The sequence below is a fragment of the Capra hircus genome, chromosome 22 (assembly GCF_001704415.2).
Source record: "Capra hircus breed San Clemente chromosome 22, ASM170441v1, whole genome shotgun sequence".
Classification (NCBI taxonomy): domain Eukaryota; kingdom Metazoa; phylum Chordata; class Mammalia; order Artiodactyla; family Bovidae; genus Capra; species Capra hircus.
Genome location: NC_030829.1, coordinates 48,555,694 through 48,575,766, shown reverse-complemented (window position 1 = coordinate 48,575,766; position 20,073 = coordinate 48,555,694). Strand labels below are relative to the sequence as shown.

At 45.7% G+C, this 20,073-nt stretch overlaps 1 protein-coding gene across 1 annotated transcript; it reads left to right on the top strand.

The window, feature by feature from the left end:
• Positions 27–11,719, top strand: PHF7 (PHD finger protein 7). Its single transcript, XM_005695878.3, has 11 exons — positions 27–763; positions 1,902–2,016; positions 2,893–2,945; positions 3,323–3,414; positions 7,914–8,015; positions 8,396–8,520; positions 8,973–9,132; positions 9,663–9,769; positions 10,229–10,345; positions 10,772–10,896; positions 11,148–11,719. Exons 2-11 carry the CDS (start codon positions 1,973–1,975, stop codon positions 11,369–11,371), a joined length of 1,149 nt encoding a protein of 382 aa, XP_005695935.1. The 5' UTR covers positions 27–763; positions 1,902–1,972; the 3' UTR covers positions 11,372–11,719.

Below are 20,073 nucleotides of genomic sequence, written 5' to 3'. Positions count from 1 at the left end.
GAAGGGGCGGAGCTAGAGCCCAGGTGGAGCGAGAAGGGGCGGGGCGGGCGCGCGACCGTTAGCGGTCCGGGTGCGCCACAACGGTCAGCGTCGCGGTGGTCCCCGCGGCCTCAGTCTCCCTGGGTCGCAGTCCGCGTGACTCGGCCCCCGTTTGCACGCTCACCCCCTTCGCCGGCGCAGTCACCGCGCGGGGCGGCGGCCCGTGAGGTAGCTACCACGGCTTGTGACAACGAATAAAGCTCCGGGACAGCAGCGCTCTCGGCGAGAGCTGGACGGGCGGCCCCAGCCGAGAGCGGCGGCGCGTGTGCTACCGTGAGGATTGACCGGCGGAGGCGACCTCCGGCCCGGCCCCGCACCAGCCGCCCGGCAGGCGCGACATGAGCCTGGTCTGGCATCCGCGGGATGCTCCTTGAGCCCCATCTCCGGCTCTTAACCTCCGGGGGACGGTTGTGGCCACACCTACAGTATTTTCCAATAAATCATTGTTTATTCTTGCAGCGGCGGCGCCGAACACGCTTCTTTAGTTTTAATTTTTTCAACAAGTTTTATCCAGCACTTACCCAGCGAAACAACTTGATAACCGGTTCAAGGGAGCATCCGCTCGGTTAGGAAACCTCGAACTGAGCAGCTTGTGGAAGCCAGCGTTTGCAACGTCCTCCTCACATGCTTTGAAGACCCTGCGTCTTCCTGTAACTAGCAGTGTGCACAGAATCTAACTCAAGGAACGTCTTGGTCCAGCGATGCAAACAACTGAAGTTTTAAGGTTTTATTTCTATTGCTAGATAATCTGGATTCCCCCAAGAACTTGGAACTGTTCTGTAGCCTGCTAAAGTGAATCCCCTAGTGCATGCCCTTCTCTTTTAGCCTGTCCAAGTGCTTCTGTTAAATAAGCCACCAAATGTCATTATCAATGCAGGTGCAACTCATGGGTTAGAAGAGGTGGAGCCTTAGATTTCTGAACAGCTAGTTGCCTGAGTAGTTACCTTCATACAGTCCCTGAAGATGTTTATGCTCTCCAGCTACATGCTCTGAGGATGTGGGTGCTGGAGTGTGTGTCCCTGTCCCTGGACTGACCTAATTCACTCAACACTCCTAAGAAATGCTCTCCTCTCCCCTGACTTGACACTGTGCTTCCTTCATAGGAGTGGATTTTATTTTTTTGTCCCTTCCCATTCAGGGATTTCCCCCCTAACCAATGAAAACTCTGAATTTGTAGTCAGCTGACATTAGTCAGGGAAGGAGTGGCAGGGTGTCTTCTCCACTTTGGGGCCTTTTAATCGTGGCTCAGATCTAGAGGAAGGTTGAGAACAGGCCAGACCTCAGTGACCGTCTGAGCCTGGTGAAAAGAAGTGATAGGAGCCAAGGGGTGGTTTGTCAGGGTTATATCTTGTCTCTCACTAGATGGAGTTCTCGCTTTAGGCAGCCAGAATCCCACGGGCTCCTTTTCCTAGGAAAGAGCTACCTAACCTAGCTTTTGCTGGGTAGAATTAAGGAGCTTATACCTGGGGGAAAAAGGAAGTATTAGGAGTGCTACGTTGTATATTTAGTAGACATAAAGAACCAGTTAGCTAGTTCAAATAGTATCTCCCAAGTTCTCACACTGCTGTGGTATATCAGTAACTCTGATCCTATACAGGTGCCCCTCTGTGACCTCTCTGTACCTGTCTCCTCACCTTAAATATAGGGATAAAATGGCACCTATTACCAGGGGTTTTTGCAAGTTAAATGTGAAGTGCCCAGAACAGTTCTGGATACAGTTTAATAATTATTGGCTATTACTGGCATTGATACTGGGTGGGTCCCTTTTTTTCTGTTACATGGATGGGGAGGTAAAGTGCACTGTTACTTTGACCTCTTGGAACTTAATGTAGATTTAATAGCTGACTTGTTTATATTTATAGCTGGAAGAGCCTGTATTGTCCTCGTTATAGTATAGAAGAGTTCAAGATAGAAGAGAGAGAGGCAGCAGCGAATGAAGTCTATAAAAGAAAAGAAGAAGGAACATCACAGATTGAGGTGGAGCAGGCAACTTAACAGAGTTTGGGAGAAATTGCCCAGTGGCCTGTAGTATGTGCTTTGCTTTCTGTCTCCTTTGCGTGGTCTTGGAGACGGGTTGGTTAGTGTGGAAGCACACACCAGTGGTCCCCTGGAAGCTGCCCAGTAACCTATCTTCCCAGGGATGTCCCTACTGACAAAATCCTGGCTCTGGAGCCCTGCTGCCCAGGTTCATGTCCTGGCTCTGCGGCTGCTGCTAAGTCGCTTCAGTCGTGTCCAACTCTGTGCGACCCCGTAGACGGCAGCCCACCAGGCTCCTCTGTCCCTGGGATTCTCCAGGCAAGAACACTGGAGTGACCCTGGCTCTAACACTTGCTAACTAGGTGACCTGGGACAAGTTACTTCATTTCTTTAGGCCTCAGTTCCTCATCTAGAAAATATACAATAATAGCACTCACTTTTTGGAGTATTCTGTCGATCCTTTGAGCTAATACATGTAAAGAGCCAGGAATATTGCCTAGCAATAAGAGATTCTTAATTGATTTTAATATCATTTTATTGGGCTTTGTGAACATAGTACCACCTGAGATTCAGGGTAGGTGACGGTAGAAACAGTAAAAGAATAAAAGGGGGTTTGTTCTTGCATTCATTTAGCCCACACAGGCAGTAGAGACACTCGAACAGAAAGATGACTCTGCTCTCACATAATTCAAATAATTCAGTGGGTATGGTGTGTGCTTTCGAAAAATATGAAAAGGAAGAAGAAAACTAATGTCTTAGCCATTAGCTATCTTGGTCCTTCGTCAGGTCCGTGGTTTAACATTTTGAGGGAAATGTTACAAAAGGTGTCAATAGAATCCTCAAAGACTACTTGTACTTTTTCCATTTCTCGTGTAGAAAATCTGCCAAGACAAAGAGGGTAACCCAGAGGAAGCGTTCTTCAGGGCCTGGTAAGAAAGAAGTGGTTCTGTTTAGCTGCTGCCTCCCAGCCTCAGCAAAGGGCGCCTGTAGAGGGCAGCAATCTCCTCACTGTCCATTCCTTCCCAGAATCGCTAAGATCCTGAAGAACTCAGGGTCTGTAATTTTTAACTGTCACATCCAAAGGGCAAGGAACAAGTAAACCCACTTGAGACAAAAGACTATGAAGTGAGCAGTTGCAGCCAGCTCCTTCAGACGTGGCTAAAATCAGATCAAAGCCTAATTGATACCCAATACCACGTCAGCCCAACCTTTTCCTTGTTAAAATGAGCCTCTTCCCAGCACTCTACTCCTCCTTGTGCTTAGATGGTTATGTTCCCAAAATGAATTCCTAACATCCTTTTTGCAGTTTGCCGGCTATGCCTTCGAGAACCTGGGGATCCCGAAAAATTAGGGGAATTTCTCCAGAAGGACGATCTCAGCGTGCATTATTTCTGTCTTGTAAGTAAAAGGCCCGCTTTGCCTTGAATGTCCTATGACTTTTTTATATAGTCTGTGCTCCGTTTCTGCACCCAGCCTCAGATGACTTGCCATGTCGGCTTGTTTTTCTTAATGGCTGTTTTCTTTTAAAATCTGATTTTTAAAAAGTAATATGTGTGCCTGATATAAAATCCTAGCATTATAAAGTAGGTACAATATAAAGTCTCTGCCCATTAACAGTGTTCTCAGTCCTTCTCCCTCTCCCCAGAAGCAAACAGTTCTTGCAGCTTTTCTTTCCTGGTATTCTCTTTTTCTTAAGTACAGTTTGTATGCTATGGAATGCACTCATTTTAAGTATATAGTTTGATGATAAGCTCATATATCATGATACACTTATATATCATGGGGATAAAATGTATGTTTGCATGTAAACACTACTGTAATCAAAATGAATATTTCTATCATGCCAGAAAGTTCCCTCCTACCCTTTCCAGTTAGTTCTCTCAAAGATAATCACTGTTTTGATCAATAGACTACTTTTCTCTATGCTCAAAATTCATAGAAATGAAACCATACAATTTGTACTCTTTTGTGTCTTGCTACTTTCATTCAACACAATGTTTTGAAAACTGACCCCTGTTGCATGGCTTGCTAGCTTGTGCCTTTTTATAGTGTAGTAGTCTTCTGTTGTATGAATATATTATAATTTGCTTTTCTATCCACCTGCTGATGAACATTTGAATGTTTCCATTTGGGGGTTTTTATGAATAAAGCTGTTGTGAAAATTCATGTACAGATTTTTTTGTGAAAACATGCTCTCACTTCTCTGTGACAAATATCTGGGAGTGGAATTACTAACTATATGTTTACCTTTGTGTGAAGCTGCCAAGTCACTTTCCAAAGTGGTTGTACTAGTTTATACTCTCACTAGCAATTTATGAGATTTCTATTTGTCCAATATTCTTGTCCAAAATTTATATTGTTAGTCTTTTTAATTTTAGCGTTGTAGTAGGTATGTTTTGGTATCTCATTGTGGTTTTAATTTACATTTTTCTGGTGACCTAAAATGTTGAGTTTCTTTTTGTGTGCTTATTGGCCATTTACATATTTTCTTTTGTGAAGTCTCTGTACAAATATTTTGTCCATTTAAAAAGTCTAGTTGTCTGGAGACTTCTCTGAAGTCTATTGCAGGGAGCTTGGGTTCAATCCCTGGTCAGGGAACTAAGATCCGTTATGCCGCACAGGGAGGCAAAAAAAAAGTTGTTTTGTCTTATTGCGTTATAAGAGCTCTTTATACACTGTGGCTACAAATCCCTTTTCTGATATGAGTATTCTCCCAGTCTGTGATTTGCCTTTTTAATTTTTTTTAATTTTTTTTCAAGTGAGTTGGTTTAATTACAGGTGCTACAGAATTCAGGATAGAACAAAGACTTAAGAACACATTTTGGCAGGATTTTGGACTGGGTTTATGTGAACCTCATAGCTAAGGTAGAAATGACTGAGGAGAATTAAAGTCAAGATAAGTCACTGTATATATATATTTTTTTCTTTTTTTGCAAAATTTATTCTTCAGTTTACAATAGATTGCAGGATAACATTGCATTCTAGGTATAGGTGGCAACAGATGTTATGGCAGGTAATCCAGATGTTTAAACACCTGGGATGGAATTAAGGCTCATCATTGCCTCAGGCACAAGGAACAACTTTTTGCCAGGTTTCTTAACTCTCCATGTGGCTGGGGGACATTTCTTCCTGGCCTTTGCTTTTAGCTTCTCGAGTTTTTCCTGTTTCTGTTGACTGCCTTATCCTTGGCTTGCTTCTTGGGCCTCAGGGGCGGCTTCTGGCCTCCTCAGAGGCCGACATCGCACGTGCCACCCCTTACCCCTGCTTTACTGATATCTTTTGAAGAACAAAAGTTTTTAATTTTGATGAAGTTTAGTTTATCAGTTTTTCCCTTTTATTGTTAGTGCTTGTCTGTGTCCCAGGAAATCTTTGCCTACCCATTACATTGCCTCAGAGTCTTTGGTAAAATCTGTTGACCATGTGTCCAGGGATCTGCACGTCCTGTTCTCTGCCGTTGATCTGTGCGTCAGTCCTTCCCAATACCACACTGCTTTGATCATCTTTAAAGCGTCTTGAAATCAAGGATTGTAGATTCTGTAGTCTTTTTCCAAGATTGCTTTGTCAGTCAGTGTCATGTGCTTTCCTTTTCCATATACATTTTATATTTAGCTTGTCAACTCTTCTTGTTTAAAAAAAGGCTTGTCATGTTAGTGATTGGTATTGCATTGAATTTATAGATCAATTTGGGAAAACTTGACAAGCCATATTGAATCTTCCAGTCTATGGACATGATATATTTCCCCATTAATTTGGGTCTTTAAAAATTTACCTCAGCAATGTTTTTTTTAATGAAGAAGTCTTGCACATATTTTGTTAAATGTATTTCTACATAGTTTGTGATTTTTATGCTATTATATCATGGTATTTTAAAATTTAATTTTCAAGGTTGCTGGTGTATAGAAATGCAATTTATTTTTATTCTTTGATTTTATATCTGCAGTCTTGTTAAATTCACTTATTCAGTAGATTTTATTTTTTTTATTTTTTGTAAATGTCTTTAGGATTTCCTGTGCACACAATTATGGGTGCATAAAAGCAGTTCTACTTCTTTCTTTCCAATCTTTATGTCTTTTAATTCTTCTTCCTTTATTGTAAAGCTGGGACCTTCAGTCCAGTGTTGAATAGAAGTTATTTGAGTGAATATCTTGTCTTGTTCCTAACTTTAGAGGACAGCATCCAGTTTTTCATCATTAAACTACGATGTTAGCTGTAGGCTTTTCACCAGATTAGAGAAGTTCCCTTTTATTTCTAGTTTGTGGAGGGTATTATGAATATGTGCTGAATTTTGTCCAATGTTTTTTCTGTATCTGTTGAGATGATTGTGGTTTTTCTCATTTATTTTGTTAATGTGGTTTGTTACGTTGATTGAATACTTTAATGTTAAACTAATCTTGCATTTCTGGTTCAAGCTCTGCCTGGTCATGGTATATAATCCTTTTTATATGGTGCTGGATTCAGTATTTTATCTCATTTTTGTATCTATGCTGATGAGAAAGATTGGTCTGTGATTTTTTATTCTTGTAAGTCCTATCTTGTTTTGGTGTCAGGTCTTATTTAATTTCAGTGCATTTTTCCACATATACGTTTTCAACATAAAATAAACATACACAGTGCTTTGTATTTTTTTAACCTCATATATTTACAGAGATCTTTCCACTTAGAATATACTGATCTACTTTTTTTCTTTTTAAATAGCTAATTGGTATCCCAAGTACAGGTGTGCCAAAAAGTATTAAACTCCTACTAAAGGACATTTAGATTGTTTTTAATCTTTCACTACTGAATTTTTTATTTATAGAAATTATACAGTTCATTGTAGAAAATATTAATAACACTTAAAAGTATAGATAAAAATCACTCATGTAGTCCTAAAGCCTTGAGTGAGTGTAAACATAAATATGTTTTAGGCCTAATTGGGCTATGATTCAAGTATCCTCAAGTCATCCAACCTTGTAGGCTCACTTTTGCTATATTGTTAAAATAACCTCAGTCCCCATTACGTTACATGTAATTACGGTAAAGTCTAATACCCTTCCTAATATTTTTGGAAGCTTCTTGGGGTGGGGCTCAGGTGTGAAATTCTTCCAAAGTATGTGATGTTTATGGTTCTTGGGTACATAACAGTTCAGCTTCTTTTTGATTTCCCATTCTAGACTCTGCTTTGGGGGCTTTTCAGAAACAAAAGGTCCTTTAAAGTGTGTTTTCAAAGAAAAGCTCAATTCCTCTCCTTCCTCTGTAAGGCAGAATGACTACAGTCAGGTGACTTTAAAGCCTTGTTTCCTTTTCCGTAAAGAATACACTCTGCGAAGAGTATTGACTCTGTACCAAGGGTCAGCGCAGCACGAGAGGGAGAGTGTGAGTTCTGTGGGCCCGGATGTGAATGCCGCTCAGCTGCCTCCTTGCTGTGTGACCCCAGCGAGGTCACTTAATGCATTGTACCTCAGTGGGCTCTAAGGTGAGGATCGCAGTGGCATCCAGACGACAGGGCTGTGAGCAGAAAATGAGTTGCTGCGTTAGGAGTGTTTCTCCAAAGTGCTCAGCACACAGAAATAGTCCTCAATAAACGAAAGACAGCATAGCACAAAGGTGGATAAAAGCCCAGGCTCTGGAGTTCCGTTGTCCTGATCCAGTCAGATGATCTCTCTAGACTATAAAATGGGGATGATGATAGTACCTCCCTCTTAAGGTTGTTGCAAGGATTACATAAGTTAATATTTGAAAAGCACTTAAGAGTCCCCTAGGCCTGTGCTATGTAAACCTTTGTTAAATAAATTACCCTGTGAATGCGTATGTATCCCACCAAGCTCTGCTTCTTGGCTCTTAGCCTGTCATCCTCACCCCACTGCACTGTCTCACTGATCGTCAGTGTTGACAGCTTGGTTCTGCTGCCCTTCTAGATCCTATCTAGCAAGCTGCTTCAGAGGGGCCAGTCCAACAGAGGTTTCCATGGATTCCTACCTGAAGACATCAGAAGGGAGGCAGCCCGGGCCTCTAGGAAGGTCAGAATCCCCTGAAATGGGGGCTGGGGATAGGCCTCTTCTACTACTCCTCTCATCCCTGTTTCTGTTCTTTTCCCTAATTGGTAGTTTCAAAGTCAAAGGATTCTTGAATTTCCCACTAGCCTTTCTCTTTAAGTTCCATCCTTCTCTAGGATACAGTGTCCTAAGTGAGGAGAGGGAGCAACATCCTGAGAAAGCCAAAAAGAATACAGTGCTGCTTGAAGCTCAGCTTTGGCATGCCTTAGAGCTTCTAGGTCCACCGAGGAAGAGGGATGGCTGCTGTTTCAAAGAACTTCCGTTCCACAGAATGCTCTACTACAGAGTGTTTTCCTGTCTGTCTCTCTGGGGGCCCTGAGTACTGCCTGGGATCTCATTTGCAGATCTGCTTTGTGTGCAAGAGAAAGGGAGCTGCCATCAACTGCCAGAAGGACCAGTGTGTCAGAAACTTCCATCTTCCTTGTGGCCTAGAAAGGGGTTGCCTTTCACAGTTTTTTGGAGAGTACAAGTGAGTGATGAAGGGAGAAAGTTGAGCTGCCCTTTGGTAATTTGTTATTTAGCATCTGATGAAATCAGAGTCCAGTTCTCACGGGCCTATTTTGATTCACCAGAAAATCTGTCCCTCCATTTGATAATGAGAAACAGTGTCTTGACTTGGCGATTTCACAGATTTACTTCTTGCTTCCCATCCCCTCCTTAAATTACAAACAGCTGGGGTTCTTAGACAGCTGCTCAAAACTAAGTGGGGCTTTCAGGAACAGGAGGCTGTGGAGCTTTGCTCAGTGGGAAAGCAGCTGTGAGAAGGCATGTGGCTGTTCTTCACCCTGCTCCTCCTCCTGCCCGTGAGCTTGGAGGTTCCCTGGACACGGGCCAGAGTGGTTGAATGCTGTTCCTCTTCCGGGCAGCTGGAAAACTGCATAATTTACAAACAAAAAACGAAGCCTATTTACTCTGCCACAGATCATTTTGTGGGAAACATCGCCCTACACAGAACATCCGACGCAGGAACGTGGGGGAGGAAAGCTGTATCTTGTGTTGTGAAGACTTATCCCAAATAAGTACTGAAAACATCCAGAGCCCATGCTGTAGCCAAACTATCTACCACCGGAAGTGCATACAGGTGGGGCTCTCTCTGCACTGGGGACCATCCACAATGCCCCAGCTCTGAGCATCCTGGGAATGCTCAGGCAATCTCAGCATCTGTGCGTTGTGCTGGGAGCCTGTATGCAGAACTGGCTCCAGAGCAAACTTAGCTGGGTCTCTGGGCATCCTTGACCTGTAGTACCGCATTCATTATTTAGACTGGACGAAATCCTCAGGATGGCTGGAGCAAATGAACTACTCCTAGAATGAGTCAAGTAGCTTCACAATCAGCCATGGTTCCTGAGACTGAAGGACAGGGAGACATGTATCCACGGTGCCTGACCCCAGCCAGGTCGACCACTGCCAGACCCCATGGCTGAAGATGACACCTGAGGCACTCCTGGGTGCTCTCTTGAGCTTTTGGTCCCTGGTCTGACCCCTGGGTTTGCAGCGCTCACCCCAACCTCTCTTAGCAGTATCCTCTGTGAGATGAGGGTAAGGGTGGAAAGAATGTGATCAAAGAGACTGTTTTTATCAGCACAAGGGTTTTCTATGTTTATGTTACAGAAATATGCCCACACATCAGCAAAGCATTTCTTCAAATGTCCACAGTGCAACAATCGAGACGAGTTTCCTCAAGAAATGCTAAGAATGGGAATTCATATTCCAGACAGGTAGCGGAGACTTGACCACAGGAATTGAGCCAGGGAGTGGGTTGCCTAGGTTTCTAGAGAGGAGGTGAGTGTAAGGATAGTTCAGAGAATGAGGAAGTAGCGGAAGCATTGATGCATAGTGAAAGGGGAAGGGTGGTGGGAGAGCTTTTTGAGTATAAAAAGGAATGGGGGGGGAGGAAAGTAGGAGTGGTGCGCATGTTTCCAAAAAAAGGTGCTCTGGGGGACAGAAATCATTGAGCTCTTGAATTCCAGTGTGGAGCTAAGGAACCGTGTGTCCCACTCATCTGCCTCAAGCCTCTCCCACTGCCAGACCACTTGTGCTGCCTTGTTGAAAGCAGTTGGGCAGCCTGTTGAACTCTTGCGGTACTAGCTTGAGTTCTTGCTAGTTCTTTCTAGGTGAACAAAGGTTTTACCTACCGATTGTACGTCCCTTACTCACTGTTTCTTCTCCCACTGCAGAGATGCTGCCTGGGAACTCGAGCCAGGGGCTTTCTCAGAGTTGTATCAGCGCTATCAGCACTGTGACGCCCCCATCTGTCTGTACGAACGAGGCAGAGACAGCTCTGAGGAAGAAGGGTAGGGAAAAGTTCTTGGCTAGAAAGATCTCTCATCAGGGGTGATCTGAGGCCTTGGCACAGTTTCCAGGCACAAGAAATTTACCTTTGTCTGCAGATCTCAGGGCAAACACAGCTGCTAAGTCCCATCCCTGAGCAGCTCAGGACTCACTCATGCACAAGTGAGCAGGTCTCCCTGCTGGGTCTGCTCTCCTTGTGCCCCGCGGAGAGGCGCTCAGGGCCCCTTCCTTCCCAGTCTACCGTGTGTGTGGCTGTGCCTGACCACAGGCCCCGGGATCAGCACTCAGCCACCCCTCCGTCTTGAGTGAAATGTGCAGTGAAAGAGCCCTAGGAAGGCCTCAGCAAGGGCCTGAACTGCAGCGAACATCCCGAGAGAGGTGCTCAGTGTCCCGTTTGTCCCACCGCCCTCCCTTGGCTCTTCCTGTAGGAAGTGGCGCATCATTCTGTGCGCTACATGCGGATCCCATGGAACCCATAGGAACTGCTCCTCTCTCAGATCCAACTGTAAGAAATGGGAGTGCATGGAGTGTGCGCCTGCTGCCAGAGCCATAGGTGGGACTGGAGGGATGGTCTGGTCTTGGTGAGAGTGGTGAGGGTGGGCTGGGACTTGTGGTGGCGGTGGAGGGGGGCGGTCAGGGGGACTCAACAGTGCCTGGTAAAGGAGGAGGGTGTGCTATCAGGTGGGGACTTGCACTTGGTACTTTAATTTGGGAAGAAAAGTGGCTAGGGAGGGGCATAAAGACCTGTGCCTGGGAGCGAAACAGAGGGTCGAGTTGGCCTCTCCCAACTTTCTTTCACCACAGAGTGCACACTTGAAGACTCAGGTGACATCCCCTGTTGCAGCAGCACCTGCCTCTCCAGGGGACATTTCTACAGAGACACCAGCCTGGAAGAGAATCCGGGCCCTTCTTGGACCAGTTGGCCAGGATCTTCCTTATTAGAAAACCCAGAGTCCTCTGGTCCCAGGAGCCATTCCTGGGAATCGAAGGGTGTCACAGTCTCTAAGAGCTGCAAAAAATCCGAGTAACATTTTCTGAGTAGTTTCTGCCAAGCACTTTTGGGTACAGAGCTGTGCTCCTCCATCCGGTTTGGAGGAGAGAGCACTTGGGGATTGGGAGACAAGGAAGGGGGCCAACAGAGAGTCTCTTAACCAAGGAAAGAGAAGTCCTAGGGGAACGCTAGTTCAGAGCAGTCCTGATGCTAATCACGGAACGAGTTTGTAGTTTTGAGAGCACCTCTGCTGTCCTGTCTGATCCCCAGAGGGCCTTTTATACTCTTTTTTTCTTCCACCAAGACTCTTCCACCTTGATCTAGTTCTCGTATACTTCTTTCTTCACCTGCGTTTGTTATTATGCAAATAAAGGTTTTCTCTCCATTGGTGTCTCCTTATACATTCACTCTGGAATTTATCTAGCACACTAAGGATCTACAAAATTCAGTAAATTAAATGGAGAGCTTTCAACTCAGACCTGTTGCTTTGGAGGGAAATATTTTACAGGTAAATGGACTTTACAGGGACAGAGATTTCGTCATTGTGCAAATAAACACACAAGATCTCATCAGGAAGAAGAGCAGCAAAGGAGTCCACCCTGGACTAAGAATAGGCCACCACTGCAAAGCTTGGGGCCCTGGACTCAGACAGGCCAGGGACAGACATGACCCTGTGGGGCAGAAGGGCCTCCCCTCACTCCAGGCGGCTTGGTCATCAGCATACCTCCCAGCAAGAGTGAAGACACAGCTCCACTCAAACCCTCCTACCTGGTGGCTTGAGTATTTCCAGCTCAGGTAAGGGGGCTTAGGCAAGTCAGCTAGGATAGAAATTTGGCAGAAGGTCTTGAGAGAAACAGAACGTTTGTTTGTTGTTAATGCTTTTGTGGGTTTTGGATTAGTGGGGGAAACTCTGGACCATTGCCAGATATTGAGTTGGCCAGGTTTCACCAAGGTGAAACTTTTTTTAAACCAAGGTGCTGCTGCTGCTAAGTCACTTCAGTCGTGTCCAACTCTGTGACCCCATAGACAGCAGCCCACCAGGCTCCCCCATCCCTGGGATTCTCCAGGCAAGAACACTGGAATGGGTTGCCATTTCCTTCTCCAATATGTGAAAGTGAAGTTGCTCAGTCATGTCCGACTCTAAGCAACCCCATGGACTGCAGCCTACCAGGCTCCTCCATCCATGGGATTTTCCAGGCGAGAGTACTGGAGTGGGGTTGGTTCAAATGTTGCTGACCCCTGAAGACTTACACCTGAATGTGTACAGTGATTCAAGTTTGACCAGATTCACTTGGAATCCCGAAGGGGCAGTTGGGGACAAAGTAAATACTTTTAAAAAGTCAAAACATACTAAAAGGACTATAGTAAAAATTACTTTCTGGCCTCATCCTTCCCTACCCCCAGTAGTATTCCCTAAAGACAACTACTTTCCACTTTTTTAGCCATTTCTTAATATATTAATCGTAAGACAACTTTTACTTCCTATATGTTCCATAAAGACCTAGCACCTTTAAAACCTTCCCATTTTCATTCCCTCCGTCTTTTATAATTACATCACAATTTCTGTTAAATTACCCTTCAGCATCTACATTACTGCGGCTGTGTAATTGCTGTTTCCTACTGAGTCAAGTGGTATACTATGTTTATTTTTCCTCTCCTGTACACTTTTTCCCTTTAAACAAATTTTTTTTTTTTTTTTTGCTATTTCACTCAGTTCAGTTCAGTCACTCAGTCATGTCTGACTCTTTGTGACCACATGCATCGCAGCACTCCAGGCCTCTCTCCATCACCACCTCCCGGAGTTCACCCAAACTCATGTGCACGGAGTCAGTGATGCCATCCAGCCATCTCGTCCTCTGTCATCCCCTTCTCCTGCCCCCAGTCCCTCCCAGCATCAGGGTCTTTTCCAGTGAGTCAACTCTTCGCATGCTATTTACCCATAGCTAATTCTTCCCGTATATTCCACATGATCAATTGCCTGCAATTACAGTTTTCCTCGTAGGCTGAACGTCAGATGGCTCTGCACTTCTTTTCTGGAAGACCTGCCTCCTAGAGCCTGCTCCTTCTGCGCTTGCTGCTCACTGGGCCTTCTCACAGCTCCCCCATGACTTTGCCTTTTTTCATTTTCTCTTCTGCAAATTAGGGGACTCAGTGCTGTGCTTCCTAATCTGGACATCCGAGGACACTTTGTCAGCGCTCTGCAAGTGGCGAGAGAGGTTTCAAGTTATATTTTAAACAGTATTTTACCTATCCTAAAGATTCAACTCTTGCAGCAATAATTCACAAGTGAAAGCTACTTCCAAAATCAGACATTAGTTTCTCACAGAGCTTATATATTTGGGGTCACCAGGCATATTCTCAGACATCTGGGGTAATGTCTTTTCCTTTAAAAAAAGAGTCCATTTGTATACTACTCAAGGGTGAGAAATACCACTGTAACTGAAAATAATGGCCCCCTATCAGCACTCTCTAAACTGCTGCTGCAGTGGGTGGCAGGTGGAGCTCACAGTGGGAGTGGGGAGGTGGGGTGTGTTTTGTCACCCAGACATTCAGTTGCCCGATTTCTGTGTGCAGTTGGTGCCTATCAGAACCGTGCACATGTGTGCACACACCCTTATTAACTTTATCATAGTGTGTATACCCTTACTCTTCGTTGATGTTAATAGCTAGCCCCATTTTTGTGGGCTAGAGAGTCCAACTTTGACATGTCCTCTTCATCTGGGCCTAATCAGCCATTCTCAAATAACTTGGCTTTTTCCTTAAACTGTTAACTTGGGATAGTTTTCAGAGATTTAAAGAAATATTGTGAAGATACTGCAGAGTCCCCACATACCCTAAGCCCAGTTTCCCCCATTAATGTCTTGCAGCAATACGGTACATTTGTGACAATTAATGAACCAATACTGATACATTCAGTTCAGTTCAGTCGCTCAGTCATGTCCGACTCTTTGCGACCCCATGAATCGCAGCACGCCAGGCCTCCCCGTCCATCACCAACTCCCGGAGTTCTCTCAGATTCACGTCCATTGAGTCAGTGATGCCATCCAGCCATCTCATCCTCTGTCATCCCCTTCTCCTCCTGCCCCCAATCCCTCCCAGCATCAGAGTCTTTTCCAATGAGTCAACTCTTCGCATGAGGTGGCCAAAGTACTGGAGTTTCAGCTTTAGCATCATTCCTTCCAAAGAAATCCCAGGGTTGATCTCCTTTAGAATGAACTGGTTGGATCTCCTTGCAGTCCAAGGGACTCTCAAGAGTCTACTCCAACACCACAGTTCAAATGCATCAATTCTTCTGCACTCAGCCTGCTTCACAGTCCAACTCTCACATCCATACATGACTACTGGAAAAACCAGAGTCTTGACTAGACAGACCTTAGTCGACAAAGTGATGTCTCTGCTTTTGAATATGCTATCTAGGTTGGTCATAACTTTTCTTCCAAGGAGTAAGCGTCTTTTAATTTCATGGCTGCAGTCACCATCTGCAGTGATTTTGGAGCCCCCCAAAATAAAGTCAGCCACTGTTTCCACTGTTTCCCCATCTATTTCCCATGAAGTGATGGGACCAGATGCCATGATCTTTGTTTTCTGAATGTTGAGCTTTAAGCCAACTTCTCCCCTCTCCTCTTTCACTTTCATCAAGAGGCTTTTTAGTTCCTCTTCACTTTCTGCCATAAGGGTGGTGTCATCTGCATATCTGAGGTGATTGATATTTCTCCTGATAGTCTGGGTTCCAGCTTGTGCTTCTTCCAGTCCAGCGTTTCTCATGATGTACTCTGCATATAAGTTAAATAAGCAGGGTGACAATATACAGCCTTGACGTACTCCTTTTCCTATTTGGAACCAGTCTGTTGTTCCATGTCCAGTTCGAACTGTTGCTTCCGGACCTGCATATAGATTTCTCAAGAGGCAGGTCAGGTGGCTGGTATTCCCATCTCTCCCAGAATTTTCCACAGTGTATTGTGATCCACATAGTAAGGCTTTGGCATGGTCAATAAAGCAGAAATATATGTTTTTCTGGAACTTTCTTGCTTTTTCCATGATCCAGCAGATGTTGATCTCTGGTTCCTCTGCCTTTTCTAAAACCAGCTTGAACATCAGGAAGTTCACCGTTCACATATTGCTGAAGCCTGGCTTGGAGAATTTTCAGCATTACTTTACTAGCATGTGAGATGAGTGCAATTGTGCAGTAGTTTGAGCATTTTTTGGCATTGCCTTTCTTTTGGATTGGAATGAAAACTGACCTTTTCCAGTCCTGTGGCCACTGCTGAGTTTTCCAAATTTGCTGGCATATTGAGTGCAGCACTTTCACAGCATCATCTTTCAGGATTTGAAATAGCTCAACTGGAATCCCAGCATCTCCACTAGGTTTGTTTGTATTGATGCTTTCTAAGGCCCACTTGACTTCACATTCCAGGATGTCTGGCTCTAGATGAGTGATCACACCATCATGATCTATTAACCAAATAAAGCTCATATTTTATTCAGATTTCCTTAGTTTTTACCTAATGTCTTTTTTCTATTCTAGCCACCCATCCAGGATACCACATTGCATTGAGTTATCCTGAGTCCTTAGGCTCCTCTTGGCTCTAACAGTTTGTCAGATGCTTCTGGTCTTTGATGGCCTTGTCGGTTCTGAGGAGTGTGGCCAGGTGTTTTGTTGAGGGCCCCTCAATTTGGATTTGTCTGATGTTTTCCTTATGATTAGGGCTTCCCCGATGGCTCAGCGGTAAAGAATCTGCCTGCAATGCAGGAGACGCAGAGTATGTGGGTTCTATCCCTGGACTAGGAAGATCCCCCGGAGTAGGAAGTGGCAACCCGCTACAGTATTCTTGACAGAAAAATCCCATGGACAGAGGAGTCTCGCAGGCTACAGTCCAAAGGGTCTCAAAGAGTCGGACACAACCGAGCGACTGGGGCACACACACACACTCGTGGGTTTGAGGAAGGAAGACCACACAGGTAAGGTGCCATTTTTATCCCATCAAATTGAAGCTATGTATGATCGGCATAACTTAGCCTTTTTGATGTGCATCTTGGTCAGCTGGCCAACTTAGTGTTTGTCGAGTTTTTCCAGAAAGAGAAAGGTTACTCCCTTTTCCCCCTTCATACACTGTACATTTTGGAAAGAAGCCACTCTGTGCAGCCCACAATTAATGAGTGGGGATTTATGTCCCTTCCCTCTTTAAGGACTGAGTAGCTACATATATTGTTTGGATTCTTTCTGCTTGGGAGATTTACCTGTCCTCTCCCACTTACTTGTTGACTCAACCATTTATATCAGTGTGGACTCATGGATACATATATAATACTTTGGGTGATGATCCAGTCCTACTTATTCTCTTGGCTTTACTTATCCAGGCTGTTCTAGCTTTGGCCACTGGGACTCCTGTGTCCCTTTCACATACTGCCATTATTGTGTTCCCTTTGGGTTTGGTTTTGTTTTGAGCACTTCTTTACTTTTTAGCCCTACGAGATAGCCCGGACTCACCTGCATTATTTATCTGTTTCGGGCTGGGCTGGGTCTTTGTCGTGGCCTAGAGGCTATCTCTAGCTGAGCCAAGCGGGGGCCACCCTGTTGTCGCGGTGCACGGCCTTCTGGATGTGGTGGCTTCTCCTGTTGTGGAGCACGGCCTCTCGGCGCTCGAGGCGCAGTAGCTGTGGCATATCGGCTTAGTTGTCCCACAGCATGTGGGGTCCCCTTGGACCGGGGATTATACCCACATCCCCTGCATTGGTGGGGGGATTCTTAACCACTGGACCACCAGGGAAGTCCCTCGTCTTGAATATTTTAAATACTTGTTTCCATAAATAGTGTCTCTGTGAGAATTACTGTTTTATAACTTAGGACCTAGAACAAATAGTTCACTTGGGGAGAATAGGAATAGACGTCAAATAAAATTTCCCGGGGCACCTGCTCCCCTTGCTCTATTTCTTAGCTTTGTGGGAACCATGAATGAGGGCCAGAAACTTCAGAATCTCCTTATGTTTCCTTTTCTGCTCAACCACCCTCTTTCTTGTCAATGTGAAGTTTTTACATGTTTGCCTTCCTCTCCGTCCCACGGCCAATGCTCAGCCCAGACCCTTGTGCCTCACAGGACGCCAGCAAAAGCCTTCTCTGCATCGTTTCCTGCGTCCACTTGCTTTGCTGACATATCTATCCTTTTCCCTTCTGGCAACTGCATAAAACGTCCGCTGGCTCTTCTTTACTCAGGATGGCCCCCACTGAGATGGGCGCCTAGGGTCCTTCATGGGCACTCTGCCATGGCTACCCTGGCGTAATGGGCCCTGAGCTCGGGGCTTAGAGTCTAGAGAGCCATAACCTCTCTCGTTAGCCTGGCGAATCCAGTGTAAGGGCCGCTTCTCCATGCCTAGGCGCTCCCCCTGAGCTCTGCTTGTACCCCTTTGATAGCCTGCGCTGTTCTCCATCTGGTCCCATAATTGTCTCTCCCTCTGGCTTGGAAGTCCTTGATAGGCAGGGACCTGTCTATCTTATTAACCTTTCTCCCCCTCATGGTGTCTGTCTTGGGACCCCACATTCAGAGTCAGTTTGATGTCACCCGGATTATTGGATGTGCTCAAATCCTGCATTTATAAGCCTGTTGCTTTACTGTCAAACACCAGAGGGCACTGTGAGCACGTTGAGGAAGAAGATTCTAACCCTTTACACATGGAAGGTTGAGAAAGGCTTAGGGAAGCTTCCTTCTATTTTAGGATTGCACAGGACTTACTGCTATCCAGGTGTCCTGAACACATCCATTCAAGTTTATTCATGAGCTATGCCCGTTATATTCAGAGATTAGGATAGGCATGGCAGTAATTCTAAGTTACTAATGACACTTAGCATCATAGGTCAGGTCCTTAGATAGGACTGACTTCCAGATCTCTCGAGACCCAAAGTGATCTTCCTAACCGCAGCTGCCCTCCTCTTACCCCTAAAAATGGGAACTCCCAATTCAAAGAGGATTGAGTAATATGGTTCTTTTCCTCTTCTGCCCTCCCCTCTTGCTGTGCACACACACACACACACACACTCACACTCGGACATCAGGGTCTTTGGTCCGTGGTTCAAAGGCTCTGACTTCCTGTGGACAGAGCAGGAGGTTGTTATGAGAAACAGCACCCCCATTGGCCCTGATCCCAGGGACATAGCATCAGCCCCCTGTGTGCTCCCAGACTCCCTGGAGGTGAGTTTTAGCATCACAGGGTCCCAGATGTGAGAAGGCTGCCTTATAGACCAAGCCAGGGAGCCCCATTGCAGAGGGGGTGGCTATTTGCAAGGATCTCATGCCTGGTACATTTTTTCCAAAACGAAGAATGGCAATTGCAGGCCATAAACCAAAGAGTTGATGTTTTTCAGAAAATAATCTCACTTTCCTCTGGCAAACCACCTCCAGCCCCCTGACATCCCTGAGTATGAGGCCTCAGGAGAGGGAGTGAAGCCCAGGAGCTCCTCCCCCGGTCTTGGGTGTAAGCTCATTCCTGGAGCCTGCCCTGAACTGCACCTCTGATAAACAGGAAGGCGTGTGCGCCATCAGTGTCCGCCCCTCACAGAGCATCTGAGACCTGTCTGGGCCATCAAAGCCATCCCCAGCCCCCAGGAGCATTCTGGAGGGGACTCTAGCCTCACCAGAAACAATTCCCCATTGTGTCCCCCTACTTGGAAATGGTAGATTTGTAAACAGGCCCTTACGTTTAGGCAGATCCTGCTCTGGCTTTGTGCTAAGTGTTGTTTTTTCTTCCCTGAACAATGTCCTTTCCAGTAGGGCCAGCCGTTCACACCATTGTCTGAGACCCTTGGACTACAGGAAACAGCACCAGATTCTTATCAGCAGCGGGGGCAGGCAGAGTGAACAGATGAGGTCATGCCCATAAAGCAAGCTGCTGGTCTGCCACATCATTCTTCCATACCTTTATCTGGGAGAACGGAGCCCCTGTTGTCTCCCAAACTGGGAAATCTGGGCTTTAAGTCTCTAATACTGTCTCCTCCATTTGATGGCAGACACTTGACTCTGCTCTGGGCCCCTTGATTCACTTTGGAATCCTCTCCTGCCTGTAGCTGTCCCCTTTCCCTGGTCTTCCTTCTCTGCCCAGTGGGATGTTCTTGGCAGTGAAATATGCCCTTGCGATGGGTTAGATGCACTCCAGTCATCTTCCTCTGTAGGGGACAGGAATTAAGACTGGCCTCCTGAGCCGTCCTCATAGCAGAGTTCCTGAGTACAAGCTACTAGTTGACTGCTGGAGGCCTAGTGTGAGCATGAGGGTGGGCATCCTTTGCGAGGCCTCCCTGGAGACTGCAGCATTTCCCATCCTCAGTGGAAAATGAATTTTTTTTTTTTTAATAGGCTACATTGAGGAACCAGAAGTTTCCTTAATGAAAATCCAGCGGGAAAAGTGAAAGGCTCCATTAGGACACGGCCTCTAAGGAAGGGGGGGCCAGGAGAGGTACCCACACAAAGGCTGGCTGGGGCTGAGCAGTGGGAAGTGGGCATGGGGCCACTTTCTTCATCTCCTGTGCACCAGGAGGGTGGGTGAGTCCGGAACAGAAGCCAGGGTGGAGGCCTAACAATCCTTGAGCTCCTTATCAGGTATTATATCCAAACCTAGCCCCACCCATTCATTCTCTCTGCACACCAGGGCCAATTTTGTAATCTCAGATATCCCCCAGGGATTTGATCTTGCTGCATGTTGAACTTTCTCCTTGCCAGAGCCCTTTCAGGCTGGGACTTGAGTGAGGTTGGG